Source organism: Cyclopterus lumpus, chromosome 7 (genome assembly GCF_009769545.1).
Source record: "Cyclopterus lumpus isolate fCycLum1 chromosome 7, fCycLum1.pri, whole genome shotgun sequence".
Classification (NCBI taxonomy): Eukaryota; Metazoa; Chordata; class Actinopteri; order Perciformes; family Cyclopteridae; genus Cyclopterus; species Cyclopterus lumpus.
Genome location: NC_046972.1, coordinates 9228585 through 9248873, shown reverse-complemented (window position 1 = coordinate 9248873; position 20289 = coordinate 9228585). Strand labels below are relative to the sequence as shown.

Sequence of the window (20289 nt, the reverse complement as noted above, 5' to 3'; positions counted from 1 at the left end):
TGATTTAAAAATGGAAATGCAATGCAAGTAAATACAATGAACAAGCTTTTCCTTATTGTCAGTCATGGCAATTAAAAGTGAATGTTTTGAGAAAAACCCTGAGGAGAAAAGGAGTGTCGTTTTCTTTAAGTGGATATTCACCAACAGGATGTTTATATGTTCACTCTTTACTGCTGTCTTTGGCTAGTGTCCACCGCCTTCACAGTGTCATAGGTGTCACTAGGTCAAAGCTTTTTACATTTTGTCTTTTGGTCACACCACTACCACTCCACACGCATCTTGTGAGTCTTGGGACATTTCTCACTCAAAGAAATTAATATACCTGATTTGTCTGCAGATGATGACAGTGAACCCATCTTGGGGCTGTGGTTTGAAGAGACAATTTCTCCCACCAAAGACAAAGTCGCTCCTCCACCCCCACCACCACCCCCACCTCTGGAGACCTCTCCCAGACTGAAGAGCCCCAGCAAGCAGAATCCAAGTGAGAATGGCAACATCTTAGCTGGACGTAAAGACCCAGAACTGGTGAGGACTGATTTGTGTACCTGATAACCTACAGAATAATGCTGCAGCATTCAGTCCAGCGTAAACGGCACCTGCATTTATTAAAATAATGTTAGCGTACCTGTATTTATCTCTACTTCACTGGCACTCTGTTTGTGTTAGAATTGACTTTAAGATTTTACTGTCAACTTTTAAACCACGTATGGGTTTGGTCCCATAGTGTTTAGAAGAAATGTTAACGTATGAGCCAGCTCGCAGGTGGCCGGCCCTTCTGGCTGTTCCAAAGCCGAGGCCCAAAAATTAAAGGTGACTGTGCTTTTGCCATCAGGTTTTACTCAATTATTTACTTTATTTTTATCGTATCAATTGTTTTTATCTATTTAACTGTTTTATCAGGGCTTAACTCTTACCTTAGTTTGTCTTGCTTTGCTGGGCCTCACTGTTGTGCTTTCAGTTGTATTATTGCCTTGCTTTTGCTGTTTTGTCTGTTTGTAACGGTGCAATATCAATAGTTATTATTATTATTATTATCATTATTATTATTATCATTATTACTAACTGCTTATGAAGGTTTTTTGGTTTTAACGTGTGACAAGCAAAGCAACTCAATCAATTTTTTGTTTCTAAAGTTTCTCAGTTTAGCCTCCAGCATTCTGAACTTCATCACCGCCTCAATGCTCAAGTCCAGGAACAACTTCATCCGCAACTATTTGAGCGTGTCTCTTACAGAGCAGCACATGGCGACACTAGCCAGCATCATCAAAGATGTGGACAAAGATGTCAAAGGTACACCAGAAAAAAAAACTGCTTATCACGAAAAAGATCTCACATTTTACCTTAATTTCCCTTTGTTGGCTTGTTAGCTAATGAATGCTCTTGCCCATGATTGTAGAAAGCAAAGCAGGCTGCGAGGATTAATGCATTTTGTTCTCCTCAGGCTCCTCAGATGAAGCGTTTTCTTTAGCTCTGTATCATTTCAACCACACCCTGGTAACATCAGATCTTCCATCACCAGCCCTGCAGGTAAGAGGACTTTGTTTGTTCTGCCAGTATCTACTCTGCGAGTAACTCATTAATGAACCTATTATTTATGAATCGTTTATTCGATGTCAGACTTATTATTGTATCTCTTGTAATTTCCAGAGCACCCTTCTTCAGCAGTTAGGCGTTGCACCCTTTTCAGAGGGCCCCTGGCCTCTGTACATTCACCCTCAATCATTATCAGTGCTCTCCAGACTGCTCCTCATATGGCAGCATAAAGCAAGCTTGCAAGGAGAGCCAGATGTACCCGAGTGTATGAAAGTCTGGGAAAGGTATGGCAACCATTGCAGTTATCTTCCTTTCATATGTTCAATAAACTGGTCTAAATGTTCCCATGATGCTGTTAGTGTTGTCACCAACTTTGTTCATAACCGTGACGCAAGACTTAAAATGACCTGAATCTCCTATTCATGGACATCATTTATCGCCTTTATACAATCCCTGTAAAGAAAGATGTCAAGTATTAGATGCATTATAATTAAATAAAGGTTGAATGTCCTCTAAACAATTAATTTGTTTGGCAAAATATTAACTAAAATGTATTTTTGTAAGACCTCCCGTTTCTAAAGCATTTAAATACAAATTGGCTCTCTTTTGTAAAATCTTCAGACGTGTTAAGTGTTTTTATCAATACAATATTTGGGACAGTCATGCCTGAAAAGCTTAATTACAAAATGCACTGCGACAACTTATGGAGCCTTTGCACAAGCTGTGATTATGTCATTTACTAGTGCACGCACCTCGTGCCAGCGTCACTACGGAAAGCATCAAGCACGCATTAGAGAGTGCTCCCAGAAAAGGCTGTGCTTCACTGTGTTATGTAAGATGGGTGAAAAAGGCCGTATTTCACCAATATTAGTGAACAACGGGGACATACCTTTTACAGTGCTGTGGTTTGCAAAACGGTGGGAACGGATACAAACGTGCTTGTTAAAACATATACTAGCTTATAATTGCACACAGTTTATTATACTCCCCCCCCCCCCCCCCTTTTTTTCTTCTATTTCTCTTTTCTGCTACCTTTCCTTTTCTGCTCTTATAGATTTTTGGGAACATTGAAGCAGCACACCATCCAGAGTTCTGTGCATGGAGAAGATGACCTGAATGTGGAGCACCTCCAGCTCCTACTGCTCCTTTTCCACAATCTGTCAGAGCGCGGACGGCGGTCGGTCCTGACCCTGGTCACCCAAGCCATCACTGAAGTAGCACAGAGCAAAGACTCCCAGCTGAAGGCAGTGCCTCTCAACCTGGCCCGCCTCTGTTTGGTGTTTGACTACCTGCTGCGCCACTACTCCAAGGCGCCGTTGTACCTTTTCGAACAGGTTAACTGCTTATTTTTCATGCTCTTATCCTGATGAATAGCATAGCTTAAGCAACGATCTATCTATTTGATTTCTATATATGTGACTTTATTTCAGTAAAAATACTGTCCAGCAAATATATCATTTTGTATTGTATTATAGTAATATCCCTACGGTCACTTTCCCTTTTTTAAATTATTTTGAACAGTTTTTGGCTGCATATCTTGTAAATACCACAGATTCACTTATTCCTATGGTTTCCAGATTCCGTAAATTGTTGTTTTTAGTTATTTGATTTACCCGCCAAACAAGCCAAAAAAAGGTGTTGGTATAAATCGTCTTTAATAATAATAATTGTGGCTGTGTGTTTAGCACTGGAAATTTAGCTTCTCTCTATCGTGAACACTATTTATAGGTGCAGTATAACCTCCTAACCCCACCATCCACTGGGCCGAGTTCTGTTCAGGAAGGGGGCAAACGCAACGGCATCCCACTTTACTACGGATTGAAAGAGGTGGAGGAGAACTGGGCCAAACACTGTTCAGCAGGTAAGACCAATGACCTGAAAAAAATATTATTTATCCACTGGCCAGAGCATGATACATTGTTTTTACCCATGAGCTTGTTCCTGTGCCAATCTGTATGGTGACATGTATTTAAAGTAGTCTGGTTTCTTGTGTGCTATCTTTGAGGAAGATGTGGTGGTAATGGATGAGAAAATAATCTGTTCTGTTTTCCTACATTTTAACCTCTTAGATTCTAATGTTCAGCCCAAATTCTACTGTGTTCTGTCCCCTGAAGCATCTGAAGATGATATCAGCAGACTGGACAGCAAGGTGAGACTTTGATCACTGGTGGGTGGGTGTGTAAATGTATACACGCACACACACACACACACACACACACTCACTTTTAAACAATTCAAATTGCATTCAAACATACAGTAACTCTTTTTTTTCCCCTGTCAGGTCTTTCCAAAGCTGTTCAATGGAGCAGTTAAATATGATGAACTGTATGAGTGGCTCATCTCACTCCTGGTTGCAGGCTCTCAGTTTGACACAGCAAGAAGACAGGAGAGCAAGCCAATCACTCCGATGGTGAGAACACACCACATGAACAAACCATGAATGGGGTAAACTAATCCATGATGCAGGTGGCTTCCCAGTATTGCTCAGTGCATTCATATACCAACTCTTTGTGGCCCCACCTTTTTTATTTAAATTGAATCTGCAGTTGCTTTACCTCAATGACTGAGACTGCTCTTCTGTAATGTGCTTCAAATAGCCTTTTAATGTGAAGCATGACTCGGCAGTGTTACATTTTAATCAATAGTAACTTAATGGTCTTCAGCCGTGACATTACCTGAGTACAGATTGGAAAACGGTGCATGTTGGTGTTTACCTGTACAGGAGGCATGCTCCCTTCAGTATTACTTCCTGATACTGTGGAGGATCCTGGGGGTTTTACCACCGTCGAAAGCCTACATGGAGCAGCTGAAGACTGGCTGCAGCGATCCCAGTGAGAGTGACATCCTGCACACACTGCGATGGTCCTCACGTCTCCGGGTGCCTACCTATGTGAATTGGATCAAGGTCGGTTGATACCTGATAGTCTGAGTGTATGCTAATGAGCATGCTAGATGCCAAAACAACTTACAATTTACTTAAAAAATATTACATTCAACCTTTTTCATAGCTGATGTCAAATGTAATAGGGAATGATATTTTTAATTGTTTTACATATTCCCAAAAATCTGTTATATAATATCGTGCTGCAGATCAGCATTTATGAAATAATTGACATCTTGATTTCTGATTTACACAATATTTGGTACTGTGCACATAATCCTGCTATGTAATATTTTTATTTGACTTTTTTTTTTTATTATGTAATATTTTTTTTTATTGTTTCATTTTAATGTTTGACTATCCCCATGTCACCACTGACAGGAACACTTGGTGAAGCAGGGAATGACAGCAGATCAAGCAGCTTCTCTGGTCGAGATGACTGCTGCTAAGTGCAGCACTGTTAAATATGATGTGGACCTAGCAGAGGAGTACATTGCCAGACAGGTAACGATTGCAACATAACCGTTGTGGATTTCTGTAGTGATTCTTTTCCAAACCAAGTTTTGAGCATGACTGTCACTCTTTGACAATTTGGTTCTGTTGCAGATTTCTACCTTCTCCAGTGTCGACCCAAACGCCATCCTTCCACTGGATCAGTTACCCTCTCTGCAAGCCATCTATACACTGGATGCTGTCATCTCAAAAGTGCAGGTTTCTCTAGATGAGCATTTGTCCAAAGTTGCCATTGAAGCAGACGCACACAAGACATCTGAGATCACAAAGAACCTACTGCCTGCCACACTACAGCTCACGGATGTTTACACGGCCTTCACCAGGTAAGGAAACGATCAATCTAACTTCTGCACTTGCTAAACACTGAACATCAGACATGCTCATTAAGGTCACGTATAGCAAGCTGGAATACAAGGATATGATTGAAATAACGGCAGGCTTTATTTACGCATTTTGTGTGTGTGTGTGTGTGTGTGTGTGTGTGTGTGTGTGTGTCACCTCTGAGTTAATGACTTGAGGGTTTTTAACGCCGTCATTAAAAGTATTAAACTTAAACTACAGAGGACATTTTTATTTTATTTCATTACATTATTTACTATAAAGATTTTACGCTGCCATTTTGCAATGAGAGCTGCAGTGTATTACACGCACTGGGCCAAACATTATTTTTCAAAACAAACAGTAAGTCTGGGAGTTTTTTTATTTTATACCATCTGTTGGCATTTTCCTGTGAACTTGCTTCAAACTTAAAAAATACAAGGCTCAAGCAGTAACTTTGTCCGAATTAAAAAAAAAAAAAAAACTTGTTATGACCAGGTCTTACCTATTAATGAACATCCCGGAGGAAGGGGAGAACAAGCTTACAGATGCCAAGCTCCAAGGTTATGCTGCAGTTCTGTCTATTGGCTCCACCCGCTGCAAGGCCAACCAGCTGGGTATGTAAAGGATTACCCAAGAACAAAACTGTAAAACGGTACGGTTGCTTTCAGAACCTTTCTGTACATCCACTATTTTAGCCTAAACCTTTAATCCTTTTAAACTCCACAGGTCATAGTATTATGCAGAACCTACCATCGGCTGTCCAGACGATATGTGAGACTTGGAATGGCATCCACACCAATGAATTCCCCAACATTGGCTCATGGGTATGCGAGTCTCGTTGATTATGGTTCAGCGTGACTGTATATTGTTTTCTTCTTGCCTTATCTTATACTAGTGGGCTGGTACTAAGCCATTGACTGAGCTTGAAGGATGATTTGTAAATGTAATATTTTTTGGACCACCCTCTCCTATTCCAATCCTCAGCACTGAAGTGAACAAATCAAAATGCTACATCCTCTGCTGTTTAAAAATAATAATAATAATTTTACCAGCAATTATGAAACTAATAGCCTTGTGTTTTTTCTATCTTAGCGAAATGCATTTGCCAATGATACCATTCCATCAGAGAGCTACATCAGTGCCATCCAAGCAGCTCACCTGGGCACATTGAGTTGTCAGTCGTTGCCTCTGGCCTCTTCTCTGAAACACATCTTACTCTCTTTGGTTCGCCTCACTGGCGACCTCATTGTGTAAGTGCTTGTCAAATCTGAGTTATTTAACATATTACAAAAAGTATTTCTGAAAACAACCGTAAACTTAATTTAATAGTGTGCATGTTGTTCTATTCAGCACAGAGGAGCTGAATCCTTCGCAGGTTGTGCGCACTTTGCTGCCTCTCCTCCTGGAGAGCAGCACCGAGAGTGTGGCTGAGATTAGCAGCACCTCACTGGAGCGCATCCTTGGCCCATCGGAGTCAGACGCCTTCCTAGCCCGCATCTATGAGCGTTTGGTGACCGGGTGTTACAACATCATTGCCAATCACGCAGACCCAAACAGGTATGCCATGTATAACATGATGACTAAATCAACCTGCCTTCAGAATATTCTTGATATTTACATGAAACCACTGTGTGGTGTGAAACGGCTGTTTGTATTGCTCAGCCCACACCCCACTGTGGAGCTTTGTGCTGGTTTTAGCATATTATCTCTTTTAATTACCTGCACATTCTCTGTTTGCTTGATTCTCACTGCTCTCATCCATCTCATCAATCTTTGATCGTTTTTTAGTGGTTTGGATGAGTCTGTCCTTGAGGAATGCCTTCAGTACCTTGAAAGGCAGCTTGAGAACAGTCAAGTCCGCAAAGCCATGGAAGAGTTCTTTTCATTCAGGTATCTGCTCAACTGATGATGCATGCATTATTACACATTTATACTGCTACCTCACATATTCTGTACGCCTTTGTTTTCCAGCGGTGAGCTTGTCCAGATTATGATGGCGACCGCCAATGAAAATCTATCAGCAAAGTTTTGCAACAGGGTGCTGAAATTCTTCACCAAGCTTTTCCAGCTCAGTAAGTCTACCGTTCATTTTAATCAAGAAAATCTTTCTCAAGGCTGAGGTATGCTACAAATGTACTGATTCATATGAATTGATGTCTGACCATGTAATGTCAGTGCCGTTATGAATGGCCACATTTGACAAGCCTCTCGTTAGAGAGGGGGGTAAGACAAAAATACTTTGTCCACTCTACACACCAGACAATCATATTCTAATATTGGAAGGGTGTGGACAAGGGGCTTTCAGACACTGTTCAATGTTCTAACAAACACTTTGTTTAAAGCATACTGGAGCCATGTTAAAAAGAAAATCGTAAATCTTAAATGCTTCAGATTTTTCAATAAGCCTAAATGTCATGTTGATTCTGTCCATCCCAGCGGAGAAGAGCCCAAACCCCAGTCTGTTGTGTCTGTGTGGCACTCTGGCCCAGCTGGCCTGTGTGGAGCCCTCTCGTCTGCAGTCTTGGCTGACGCGCATGACGGCCACCCCACCAAAAGACTCCGAGCAGATGGAAATTGTGCAAGAAAACCGGCAGCTCCTCCAAGTGCTCACCACTCATATTGTGCGTGATAACAGCCAGGTGGGCGAAGGTGTGTGCACTGTCCTCCTCAGCACACTCATTCCTATGGCAACAGACATGCTGGCCAATGGTGATGGAACAGGCTTCCCTGAGCTCATGGTCATCATGGCCACACTTGCCAGTGCTGGACAGGGAGCCGGCCACCTGCAACTGCACAGGGCAGCTATCGACTGGCTGACCAGATGGTAAGAAATGTATTTCAATGGCATGCTGTTGCCAGATCAGATATCACCATAAAAGCTGCTTGATAAAAGGACTTACATTTGTGAATATTTATTTATTTATTTATTTTTTCTCTGCAGCAAAAAGTATTTAACACAAAAGAATGTTGTGGAAAAAGTGACCTCAAACTTATCCCAAGGAAAGGTATGTTTTTATATTCATCAGTATATTTCACCACTTTATTTAGTTCACCCAGGTGTAATTCCATTTAAAACACTGGCCTAATGTGTAATTTGCCATTTCCAAAAGGAGCATTCTTTGTTTAACATTAACGGTCAAGTAATTGATGCACCTGTTCCTTGATTTCAGCACGCTAGTATGCTGGAATGCTCGTGCCACATCATCTCTTATCTGGCTGATGTGATGAATGCCTTGCGGCAAAGCAGTGGCCAAGGCACCTCAGCAATACTGATGGAGGGAGAGGAGAAGGCCATGGAAGTGGACTCGGACTGGGTGGAGGAACTTGCAGTAGAGGAGGATGATTCCCAAGCAGAGGACTCTGTGAGATCTCATCCCTTATGTCTCCCTTCATATCTATCCTCTTGAAATAGGGCCATGATTTGTACATGACAGATCATGTTGTACAGACATGAACATCAATTGCTTTGGAATTGTTGTTGTGAAAACTACTGCATTTTAAATAACAGTAATCTAACGTGCAGTTTTTAACAAATAGAAAAGACAAACGATAATACAATTACCCCCATCAAACCAATCTCTAGAACATAAACTATAAAACATAAAAATGTTACTTCAAATCTGGTGCAAACTACTTTTTTATTGGTTGTTTTCCTGCTGCTGGTTGAATTGGATGGTTTCTTGGTCTAGATCATTGCACTGTCCAGCAGAACAAAAATAACATAGAAAGGGTTTTAAACAATTTCTGTATCCAGATTGCAGGACTTCTGCTCGGGTTGAGTGAAACAATACATCTTAACATTTGTTGTTCTTTTACAGGATGAAGACTCACTTTGCAACAAACTCTGCACCTTCACCATTACTCAGAAGGAGTTCATGAACCAGCACTGGTAAAGAAGAGTTTATTGTTCAGTGGGATTTTGGTTTTATTCTTAAATGAGACCAAGTTTTTGTTCTTTTAATCTTGAGCAAATTAAGGAGGTTTCTACAGGTGATGGGACGGTCTTTTGGTATAAACTACAAGGCTGTTGCACCTGGAAAAGAAAGAGTTGTCACGCATTAAATAAAGAGGGTCATTGAACATCCTACATAGAATAGATTTACATGAATTGTATAAATTATGGTATAATAATGTTTGGTTGCTTATAGTGTAGCCAACTAGTAAAGTTCACTTAGTATTGATTAAACTGCTTCGTTTTGATTTCTTAACACTGTTTTATTTTTTTGCTTCCGTCATGCACATACAGCAATTAGATTTAGATGGCCGTGAGTTAAAATGCCTTTTATGTAGAAATCTAGAGTCTTGTCCTGTTCCTTTTCACTCTGCAGGTACCACTGTCACACCTGTAAGATGGTGGATGGGGTAGGTGTGTGCACAGTGTGTGCCAAGGTCTGTCACAAAGACCATGAGATCTCCTATGCCAAATATGGCTCTTTCTTCTGTGACTGCGGTGCCAAAGAGGATGGCAGCTGCCAGGTGAGACCGAATACCTCAGGTCATCATGGAAAGAGAACAACAGCGGTAACTTTGGCTTGCAAGTCATTCCCCCATTGACTTTCATCCAGTCATGTCATTTGTTTAGGGTTATAGCTAGAGCACACATGTGGCCAGAAAGATAAATCATATTACCAATGTCTGTCAACATTGTTTACTGAAAAGGCCAGCTTTCCTAGTTAATCTTAAAATAATGGAGTTTTAAATGTGCATGTGATGATGATCAAGCCATTAACTACATTTTACATTCAGTTAGTTAGCAATGTTTTGGTTGTCTTTGTGTCAATCATGTTATTACAATGGCTAAAAAAGGAGGTTTAAGGAGGTAACAAAGTGAAAGCATATGGAATTGGTATGCAACAAATTCCAAATATTAATACAGTTAATAATTGCTTCAGGGATATCAGGAGTCATGATTTTGTTTATCTTTGGAGGCACTTTAGAAAGCCTCCAAACAGCACAATCTCTGACCTTCCTTTTGACTAACTATATACTCCACATTGTGGAGGAGCTAGCAACGTGAAAAAATGCAGGTTATTTTAATTGTAGATAAGTTAAACAAATATGTATTGTGTCATATTGTATTTGATTTGCTGACGGTTGTATATGCATGCGTATATCATCACGGTTGCTATTCTCACTGCGCCACTTTGTGATGTACCATCCACAGGCCTTGGTCAAACGCAGCCCCAGCAGCGGCATGAGCTCCACCCTGAAAGAGTCTTCTGCGTTCCAGAGTGAGCTGCGTATGCCCGACAGTGCAATCCGCCACCAGAATGCCTCGCCCTCTGACAAGGGCAAGGTCACCATCTGTGATGGCAAACCTGGAGATGAAGACAGGCCTAAGAAGAGCAGTGTATGCAAGAGCATTGAGGGCTGCCAGGAAGAGTTGGTAACACAAGTGGTGAGAAAATAATATAACGGATCACAGTGTGTCTGTCCGTTGTGTCTATTGTTGGCCCAGACTCAAATTACTTCAATTGGGCAACACATGGTTGCACAATGAAATGCAGTTGTTGCTCATTAGCTTCACATGAAAAACCTGACAAAATAAAACAAAAACAGCAGTGTGTTTATGCAGTGCATTTTTTAAAAGTTGCATCAGGGTCTGAACATGATTGCTTTTTTTATAAAGAGTTATTTCAAATGTACTTTACATTTCAAGCTTTTGGTTCTCTCCACAACAGATGGGATCGTCCACTGCTGCCGTCATACTAGAGATGCTCATGTTCCTCATGGAAGCCATCCAGACCAACTTCCAGCAGGCGTCAGCTGTGGGAAGCAGCAGCAGAGCTCAGCAAGCGCTTAATGAACTGCATACTCAGGACAAAGCTGTGGAGATGACGGACCAATTAATGGTATGAAAACCTGTTTAATTTGGAGTGGTTAGAAATGCCTCTTTTGTTCCTTAAATCTTGATCATTTCCGTAAATCCCATCATGACATCATTGTATGTAATTAATAAATTGTATGTAAATTCCTGTGCTCTTCCTCAGGTACCCACGCTCGGCTCTCAGGAAGGGGCTTTTGAGAATGTGAGGATGAACTACAGTGGTGACCAGGGACAAACTATACGCCAACTCATAAGTGCACATGTCTTGCGTCGCGTTGCCATGTGTGTCCTGTCGTCCCCCCATGGGCGCCGCCAGCACCTTGCAGTCAGCCATGAAAAGGGAAAGGTAAGTGTCATAAACCAGGAATCTGAATCCTGTAATAATGGTATTATACAATAACAAAAAGTGGAAAATGTTCTTTAAAACTCCAAAGTCGAATGTTCCACTACCAAACAAAGTTGCACTTTTGATAATGCTGGACAGTTGTGTATACATTTAAAATTAAGGCAGACATTGACCTTTTAATCATTTAAAAACTGTGTTGCTAACATAAAATACTATTAATGTCATTGGATAGATTTTAATACATTCAACATGTTTGTTTTTTTCACGTTTATAATTGCCATATCACTGGTACCAGTTTGTATTTCCTTTTTTGTTTGAACCCCAGATGACCCGTTTCTCTCTGTCTCCCTCTTCACAGATAACAGTTCTGCAGTTGTCCACTCTCCTGAAACAGGCCGACTCGAGCAAGAGGAAGCTAACGCTGACCCGTCTGGCCTCTGCTCCGGTCCCTTTCACTGTCCTCAGTCTCACAGGCAACCCTTGTAATGAAGATTACCTGGCTGTGTGCGGCCTCAAGGTCAGAAAGCAGCTTCTGCTCAATTTAAGATTATTCGGTTTTCTGTGTTTTCTAATCCATAGAGATAACATTTTGCTTTTGAGAGAAGACCACAACCAAGTTACCCTCAATCATAATCGTGGTATAATTCACAGTAGCTGTTCATGCTAATGTTAGCCAAGTAGCTTTAGAAGTAGTTTTTTAAAGAATTGCTACTATAAAGGAATTTGGTATTTAACTGTGCTGTCTATGTCGTTCTTTAATTTTTTTCCAAGGACTGCCATGTACTAACGTTCAGCAGCACAGGCTCCGTGTCAGACCATCTGGTGTTGCACCCTCAACTGGCAACGGGCAACTTCATCATCAAAGCTATTTGGTTACCAGGCTCTCAGACTGAACTTGCAATCATCACTGCTGACTTCGTCAAAGTATGTATTAAGAGAATAGACAATTTGTGCATACCTTTTTAATTAACGTATTTACCTATTACTGGGAATGTGATTTAAATTATCTTTTGATTTGGGAAGACACCCATTAGAGCTACACATGTGACTTTGATTATTCTATTTGCAGGGTAAAAAAAGCAGCCATTAATACTTCTTTTTTTATTTATTTTGTATTTGTCTCCCTTGCCAAACAGATTTATGACTTATCAACGGATGCTTTGAGTCCCATGTACTACTTCTTGCTACCGAGTTCCAAGATCCGCGATGCTACCTTCCTGTTCAATGAGGAGGGCAAGAACATTATAGTCATCATGTCTTCAGCAGGTTACATGTACACCCAGCTCATGGACGAATCCAGCAGTGCCCAACATGGTCCTTTCTATGTCACCAATGTATTGGAGATAAACCACGAAGACTTAAAAGTAAGCAGGACATATACTTATGCAGTGGAATTATTCCCACAAAAATCTCAGATGTCGTAAAATGTATGATTGTTTGTTTAAAAGGTTTACACATATGCTCATATTTGGGAACATTTGATTGATTACATGTTAACACAAAACTTCAAATCAGTGTGTGAGGTTTCTTGAAAATGTTAAATGGCAGAAAGCAATATTGAGAGAAATTCTTTCTGTGTGACTCCAGGATAGCAACGGGCAGGTAGCCGGCGGTGGTGTGTCTGCCTATTACTCCCACGTGCTTCAGATGCTTTTCTTCAGCTACAGCCAGGGAAAGTCCTTTGCTGCCACAGTAAGCCGCAGCACCACTGAAGTGCAGAGGCTCTTCACCATCAATGTCAAAGGGTAATGCTTCTTCCACACCCTATTCAGTTTGTTTAAGTGCATCTACCACTGCACTGGGTCTTTTTAAATTTAATGAGTACCTGGATGAGCTCACTGTCTCCATCTCTCTCATCCTCCCTTCTTCTTTAGGTCTAATGGCAGCAGCAGTAAGATATCGCCTGCCCTGTGCCAGTGGTCAGAAGTCATGAACCACCCAGGCTTGGTGTGCTGCGTGCAGCAGACAACTGGCATACCGCTTGTCATCATGATCAAGCCAGACACCTTCCTCATCCAAGAGATTAAAACTCTGCCAGCAAAAGCTAAGGTACGGGCCACTTACTGTACTGACGTGGAAGAGTCACCAGCTCTCCTCTGGACCAAGCTTTTGTTCATTATGATAAACCATTTATAACCATTTCTTAAGGTTAACAATAATTATATTAATCTTTTCCCCAGATTCAAGATATGGTAGCGATCCGACACACTGCCAGCAATGAGCAGCAGCGTACGACCATGATTCTTCTCTGTGAGGACGGAAGCCTGCGAATCTACATGGCAAATGTAGATAACACCTCTTACTGGCTCCAGCCCTCACTGCAGCCCAGCTGTGGCATTAGTATCATGAAGCCGGTCCGCAAGCGCAAAGCTGCTGCTACGAGTGAGTAAAGTGCAATCATGTTCTCATCACCAGAAAATTAAGCAAATGGATTCCAACATGCATAATAAAAACAGTCTGAACTCAAATTATCATCACACCAGACAATAGCTGATTTTCAGAAAATGCCGTGTCAATTTTCCTAAACAATTCTGTAAAAACATTTAGCATCTTCTCAGTGTACACAGTAAACCAGTCGACATAACGCACTTACTCAAAAAACAGAAAAGTAATAGGTTGTGTTTGCCAGAAAGTGCTTACTTACACAGCGCTGTGTGCCTGGAAAAGTGTTCATATTGTAATGCAATTATTTTACTTTCAGCCACTCGGACCTCCAGTCAGGTGACTTTCCCAGTGGACTTCTTTGAACACAACCAGCAGCTGACAGAGGTGGAGTTTGGTGGCAATGACTTGCTGCAGGTTTACAATGGACAGCAGATCAAACACAGGCTCAACTCCACTGGGATGTATGTGGCCAACACAAAGGTAGGGACAGTTTAATAGAATTATTCTGTTCAAAAAGAGACTGAAAGAGCTTTTTTCCTCATGTAATAAATAAAAAAATTTCAGGCAAGCATGTGTTTGTTGTATTGATTTTTACTGTAAAATCCCCAAAACAAATTGGGGTTCAAGGATTATACCGACAGTCTGCAAACTGTGCTGGTTGAACTTGTTATGCACTAGTGTTAATGGGCTCACTTCTCGAGTATAGGTTCAAAAGTACTCATTTGTACTATAAGTGTATACATGTGTATGTTAATATACACGTCATATACCAGCATTTGTGTTGAAACTTTATTATCTTTTGACCACCTCTCTTCATTTTAACGTGCTTTGACATCAAATACTTAATCACAAGTATGCATCCAGACTAAATAAATAATGAACCTGCATACAAAGGAGCTCTTTTGCTGAAACAGCCCGAGGCCATATATACTGTTTATACTGTTGCTGTACTGTTTTACTATTAGATAAATTGCTTAAACCACAAAAAATGTTGTGATTCTCGTTGTTTTCTTCTAGCCTGGGGGATTCACTGTGGAAGCGGTCAACAATAACAGCTCAATGGTGATGACGGGCATGCGGGTGCAGGTGGGCACCCAAGCCATTGAGAGGGCTCCTTCATACGTGGAGGTCTTTGGCCGCACCATGCAGATAAACTTGACGAGAGCCCGGTGGTTTGACTTTCCCTTCATCAGAGAGGAGGCCCTGCAGGCGGACAAGAAGCTGTCCATCTTTAGTAAGAGCAAGAATGGGCAATGATGCTTAAATCTACTTGTTGCAGATAACCTCGCCACTATCCATTAATTTTTATAACTTATTACTTCATAAATCATGACAAATTTTTTTTATTTTGCTTCTTGATGTAAGTTACAGGATTTAACTAAAATAGTAACACTAAAAGCTGTGAACTAGCTACGGTGAATTCCAAATTAGAAAAAAGTGTCTCACAATTCTCTGTTCTTTGCATCTCCATCCAACCTTTCAATACCAATATATGTCTTCAGAGATTTAGTGGTAGCTGAATTTTATGATTCTGTCAGGTTTAAATTCCTCCAATCTCATCGTTCAGGGCCTTTAAAGCCCAGTCTGAACATTTCTTTTCTCTGCCATTGTTCTTGGCGCAAACATTTATACTTTGCCACATGCATAATTGTAATTGGATGCAAAACAAGTCAAATTGCACTTTATGGACGTGTGCAGCAAGACTTCAGCAGCCGCAACCGATTATTTGTGAAAACGCGCTGTAGTATTATAGCGCTGTTCCTTCAAGATGGCAGAAGTAAAATGTTAGGTTATTTTGGACCAATCTCTGAACTTGCAGAACAACTAAATGATTAATGAGCCATATGCATTGATTGCAGTAGCTAACCTCCAAGCAAACATTGTCAATGTAAGAACATTAATTTTGATCTGAGCCGTTTCTTTAACTTGGATCACATTGAATTTGCTGCAGACTGTTTAGAAAGCATTTGCTGATGCAGTTTCATCTTCCTGCTCTTAAAGTTGGAGCATCTGTTGACCCAGCTGGAGTCACCATGCTTGATTCAATCAAGATCTACGGTAAAACCAAGGAGCAGTTTGGCTGGCCTGAGGATCCGCCAGAGGACTTCTCCTCCGCCCCGGTTAACAATGTCTGTAGTCCCAACCTCAACCAGGGCAATGGCACTTCTGATGGAGACATAGCCACCCCGACCACCACCAGCGGCACTGTGCTGGAGAGGTATGAGCTTTCACTTAGGTTTCATGAGGTCAACACAAGTTAGCATTTACACTTCTCAATCACATTTAGTCCAGTTAGCCACACTCATGATCTGATGAGATAGTATTACCATCTCTTTGACTTTTGAATGCTCTAGTTTTATGTTAAACTACCTTTTATCTACAGCGTCAGATTTTGCCATATCATTTTAATACCTCTGGGCAAATCTATAAGCTGTATTGTTTATTATAACATTGTATTGTCTATGAGTTTTGTTTAAGTGTGATAAGTACAGGTATGATTTTGTTGCATTAGCCAAAACATTGCTGTGGTTATTTTATCTATAAACTGTTTCTCAGTTGGTTTTCCATAATTTATCATAATACTAATAGATTATGTAAATATACATATTTAAATACTGTGATAGACTATCCACATGGCCCACTTTTAGCATATTTCTTTACCCTTCATGAGTCCAGCTATGTAGTTTTAACAATGGGTTCTCTTAAGAGTATCTAATGCATGGCTATCGTGATGTCATCTTTTCTTGCATGCTTCTCTTTTGTTCAATGAATCATTTAATTTCACTTGTTTCTTTCTGTGATCCTCACACTTTTTTTTTGTTCTTTTTCTTTTGCTCCCAAAAATACAATAAAAAGTTGTGAAACTGAGTCCTTATCAACCTTGGACCGGTTAGTAACTGCCTTTTCTCTGCTTGTTTGTGTGGGTTTGTGCATGTGTGCTAGTTTGTGTGTCCATGCCTGAGACTGTGAACATGCCATGCACCATCTCCACACTTGTACAACAACTACATTTTCTTTTTTTCCTGACAACATTTATTCTTGCATTCAATGTTGTTTTGGCATTTAGATCAGCACAGACTGCAACAGGTTCAGATTTGCTTTTTTCAGTTTAATTGGCTGATTTAAGGCAAAATCTGCAGTTGGAGCCGTGTTGATCTTCTTTCTTAATTTCAGGTTGGTAGTCAGCTCCCTTGAGGCATTGGAAAGCTGCTTTGCAGTAGGTTCCTCCAATGAAAAGGTAAACTGACTTTTAAAAGTAATCATACGCATTATATTAGGGGACCCTCGTTTTTCAAAGGGTTAAATGAAAAATCCTGTGTTCATTTTACTCATCTTTCGGGAGCATTGTTGACTGCATGTCTTTAACTTTGTAGGAGAAGAATAAGGTTGCAGCCCTGGAGTTGGCCACGCTACTCCTGTCCATGCCGACCCCTGCAGGTGTGCAGCAGCAAACCAAGGGACTTCTTGCCAGCCTGCACACCAGTCGAACTGCCTACCACACCCACAAGGTAAAGACAAGACAGTGTGTCAGACGAGACCAAAATCATAGCATTTGTGTGCTTTCTTGCACATGGTGTAGAAGTGGGTCCAATATGTTGTATACTGTATCAATAACACTTGATCATCATCATTAGCCCCCAAAGTTTAGTGAAATAAATTACAAAAAGTAATGTTAAGCGAGGAAGGGATAATTGGTGAGCCAGGGTAAATTAAGAGGTCCCTTATGGTCTGTATTAAGGAAGTAAGCCAACATGATTGTTAGAGATTGTTCAGGAAAAGTGTGAAGCCAGCAGTGCAGAAAGAAAGCTGGTGCTTGTTCAGCATTTATAAACAGTTCATCTATTAAATGTATACATTTCCAGAGCCCTCAGAAGTGCAGAATAATATTTTAAACTGAATTCTAAGCGCTCAGGTACTTTTAGGTGTTAAATGTTGTGCTCATCTTCTACATTACTGATGAAGAATACAACACTTACAAACCCTCTGCCTCCCTCTCATCAGGACCAGTCCCTGCTGAGTAATGCAGTGCAGTGTTTGAATAGCAGCAGCCGCGAGGGGAGGGACCTCGACCCTGATGTCTTCCAGAGACTCGTGATCACTGCCCGCTCCATTGCAATCATGAGACCCACCAACCTTGTGCATTTCACAGAAACAAAGTCACTACAGCATGAATCTGGTAAGAGGCTATGCTGCTGGTGACACATGTTGCCCAAGGCAGGGGAATAGCAATCTGTGTAAAGCATTTACATGATTGCTACACGATTAACAGATAATGTCTTAATGATCTACTGAACAGCAGCAACGGCTAGTTTGAAGGAGCTAAATAACCTAAAAGTTTAAATTAAAACTCATTCATGTTCTTCTCTTCTTAACCAAGAAATGACAGACGATGGGCAAAAACATGTGGATGGAGAAAGCTGTAATTTCATCTCACAGCTGATGAATAACTTCTGGAAGCTCCATGTCTTAAAACCAAAGAACGCCTTTCTTGCTCCTGCTTGCCTGCCTGGTAAATTCAAATGTTGGGATCCCAACCTTTTGCAAGTAAAATGACTCTGTTTAAGAAATATAGGTAATCTTAATGATGATAGTGATGTGGAAAGTTACATGTTGTCCACCCCACATTTGAATATTATGTAGAACATTTGTAATTATAATCTATAGGTTTATAACTAATAATTAGATGTTGATACTATGCACCTGAATTAAAACAAGGCACTGAGTGTGTGTGTGTGTGAATGTTTTTCTGTTCCTCCAACTAAGGCCTAACTCATGTGGAAGCAACAGTAAATGCCTTGGTTGACATCATCCATGCATACTGCACATGTGAACTGGATTACATCAATGTAGCCTCCAAAATCTACATGCAAATGTTACTGTGCCCAGTAAGTATAGTACTTCAATTGATCGCTAGGGAGTTCAAATTTCATGTATGTTCCAGTACGTATGTGAATATAAAAAAAAAAGTTCATGTTTAGTTTCTTTAGTCAATTCGATTTCAAGAAACCATGAGAATGAAACATGAGATATGACATCACTATTGCCATTTACCATTTTCATTACTAACTGATTCATACAGTTGTTTGTGCAACGCTTTTTATAATCAGGATTTGAAGAAATCCGCTAATTTCTTACTATAATTTACAGTTAGGATAGGAACTCTTATGTAATACTGTATTTAAAAGCAGTATGGACAGGCTGATTTTACATAACCGCTCTGGATTTGATTTCAGGACACATCTGTGAGCTTTGCATGTAAGCAGGCTCTGATCAGAGTGCTTCGACCAAGAAACAAGCGGCGACATGTGACCCTTCCATCTCCCCCACGCTCCAACACGCCTATGGGTAAGTTTTCACAAGCGTTTCATACAAAGCCTCTGTTTAAATACTGTACGTTACCTGGGTATTACAACTTATGATTTGGTATTACATGGCATTAGGCATTTTCAGCATACACCTTCTATGCATGCTTTGTGTACGTAAAACTAACTGAATATCTAAACAAATAATTAAAACCCCCTTTGAGACTCCAATGACACACGTTGATTCAGTTCTTGGTTAATTTCTTTTATCAGGAGACAAGGATGATGATGATGACGACGATGCAGATGACAAAATGCAGTCATCAGTGCTGACTGGAGGAGAAGAGGGAAGACGGGAGAGTCAGGAGCAGAGTGAAGTGGACCATGGCGACTTTGAGATGGTGGTAAACAAACAGAGCCCATTTAGTCTGTGGGTTATATTTGACGTCACTTAATTGTTAACATTGTAAGAGGAAACCGGCACTAATCGAGCAATCCTCTGCACCCAAAAATAATACATAATTTGATGTAGAAGATAATATACCTGATCAGAATGATCCTGCTTTTCGTCAATGATGAACCAGATAATGCATATGGTTTGGTTATGTTTTAGCTTGATTTTTCAACAACACAAACCGTATTACAGTAATTATTGGCTGACCGTATGTCACATAGTAACATCACGGTTGTGTTCAGCTGTCAATGATATCTAACATGATTGGGTTGTTTTCTTCTACAAAGACCATTAATAAACTCACCCTACAAAGAGAAATGGAACATCTACTCATTGATAGAAAAGTTGCATGTTCAAGAAATAAGTAACACTTGTTGTTTTCCCATCTCTTCAGTCAGAGTCCTTGGTCCTAGAGACGGCAGAGAATGTCAACAATGGAAATCCGTCTCCTCTGGAGGCTCTGCTGGCTGGAGCCGAAGGTTTCCCCCCCATGCTGGACATCCCTCCCGATGCAGATGATGAAACTATGGTTGAGCTGGCCATTGCTCTCAGCCTTCAGCAGGACCAACAAGGTAAGTTGCTAGAAAAGAAATGAAGCAATCATTCCATGGTAACCGAGCTTGGGGGTGCCACACGACATTTAGACATCTTCTCCCTATCTGTGATGAACGACTTCTCAACTGTCCAGAAACGAGTTGTTTGAACCTAAACAGGGAAGCGCTGAGC

At 40.7% G+C, this 20289-nt stretch overlaps 1 protein-coding gene across 8 annotated transcripts in view; it reads left to right on the top strand.

The window, feature by feature from the left end:
* ubr4 (ubiquitin protein ligase E3 component n-recognin 4) overlaps positions 1-20289 on the top strand; it is a 48811-nt gene that overhangs the window by 10526 nt on the left and 17996 nt on the right. For 3 of the 8 annotated variants that reach the window (XM_034536625.1, XM_034536626.1, XM_034536623.1), the window contains exons 15-56: positions 338-525; positions 1134-1290; positions 1442-1527; positions 1648-1817; positions 2588-2867; positions 3262-3394; positions 3603-3682; positions 3815-3943; positions 4256-4438; positions 4796-4918; positions 5021-5250; positions 5744-5862; positions 5975-6072; positions 6341-6498; positions 6599-6805; positions 7037-7138; positions 7220-7320; positions 7685-8072; positions 8190-8253; positions 8419-8610; positions 9067-9137; positions 9577-9724; positions 10413-10646; positions 10930-11100; positions 11239-11421; positions 11780-11938; positions 12193-12345; positions 12558-12785; positions 13009-13166; positions 13296-13470; positions 13602-13803; positions 14123-14286; positions 14824-15040; positions 15808-16024; positions 16981-17044; positions 17181-17315; positions 17809-17983; positions 18185-18316; positions 18571-18692; positions 19041-19152; positions 19383-19513; positions 19958-20135. In XM_034536625.1, the coding sequence (XP_034392516.1) occupies positions 338-525; positions 1134-1290; positions 1442-1527; positions 1648-1817; positions 2588-2867; positions 3262-3394; positions 3603-3682; positions 3815-3943; positions 4256-4438; positions 4796-4918; positions 5021-5250; positions 5744-5862; positions 5975-6072; positions 6341-6498; positions 6599-6805; positions 7037-7138; positions 7220-7320; positions 7685-8072; positions 8190-8253; positions 8419-8610; positions 9067-9137; positions 9577-9724; positions 10413-10646; positions 10930-11100; positions 11239-11421; positions 11780-11938; positions 12193-12345; positions 12558-12785; positions 13009-13166; positions 13296-13470; positions 13602-13803; positions 14123-14286; positions 14824-15040; positions 15808-16024; positions 16981-17044; positions 17181-17315; positions 17809-17983; positions 18185-18316; positions 18571-18692; positions 19041-19152; positions 19383-19513; positions 19958-20135 (6717 nt within the window). Of the gene's footprint in view, positions 1-337; positions 526-1133; positions 1291-1441; positions 1528-1647; positions 1818-2587; positions 2868-3261; positions 3395-3602; positions 3683-3814; positions 3944-4255; positions 4439-4795; positions 4919-5020; positions 5251-5743; positions 5863-5974; positions 6073-6340; positions 6499-6598; positions 6806-7036; positions 7139-7219; positions 7321-7684; positions 8073-8189; positions 8254-8418; positions 8611-9066; positions 9138-9576; positions 9770-10412; positions 10647-10929; positions 11101-11238; positions 11422-11779; positions 11939-12192; positions 12346-12557; positions 12786-13008; positions 13167-13295; positions 13471-13601; positions 13804-14122; positions 14287-14823; positions 15041-15807; positions 16025-16980; positions 17045-17180; positions 17316-17808; positions 17984-18184; positions 18317-18570; positions 18693-19040; positions 19153-19382; positions 19514-19957; positions 20136-20289 lie in introns of all 8 variants that reach the window. The other 5 variants (XM_034536621.1, XM_034536622.1, XM_034536619.1 and 2 more) reach the window with 3 other exon arrangements.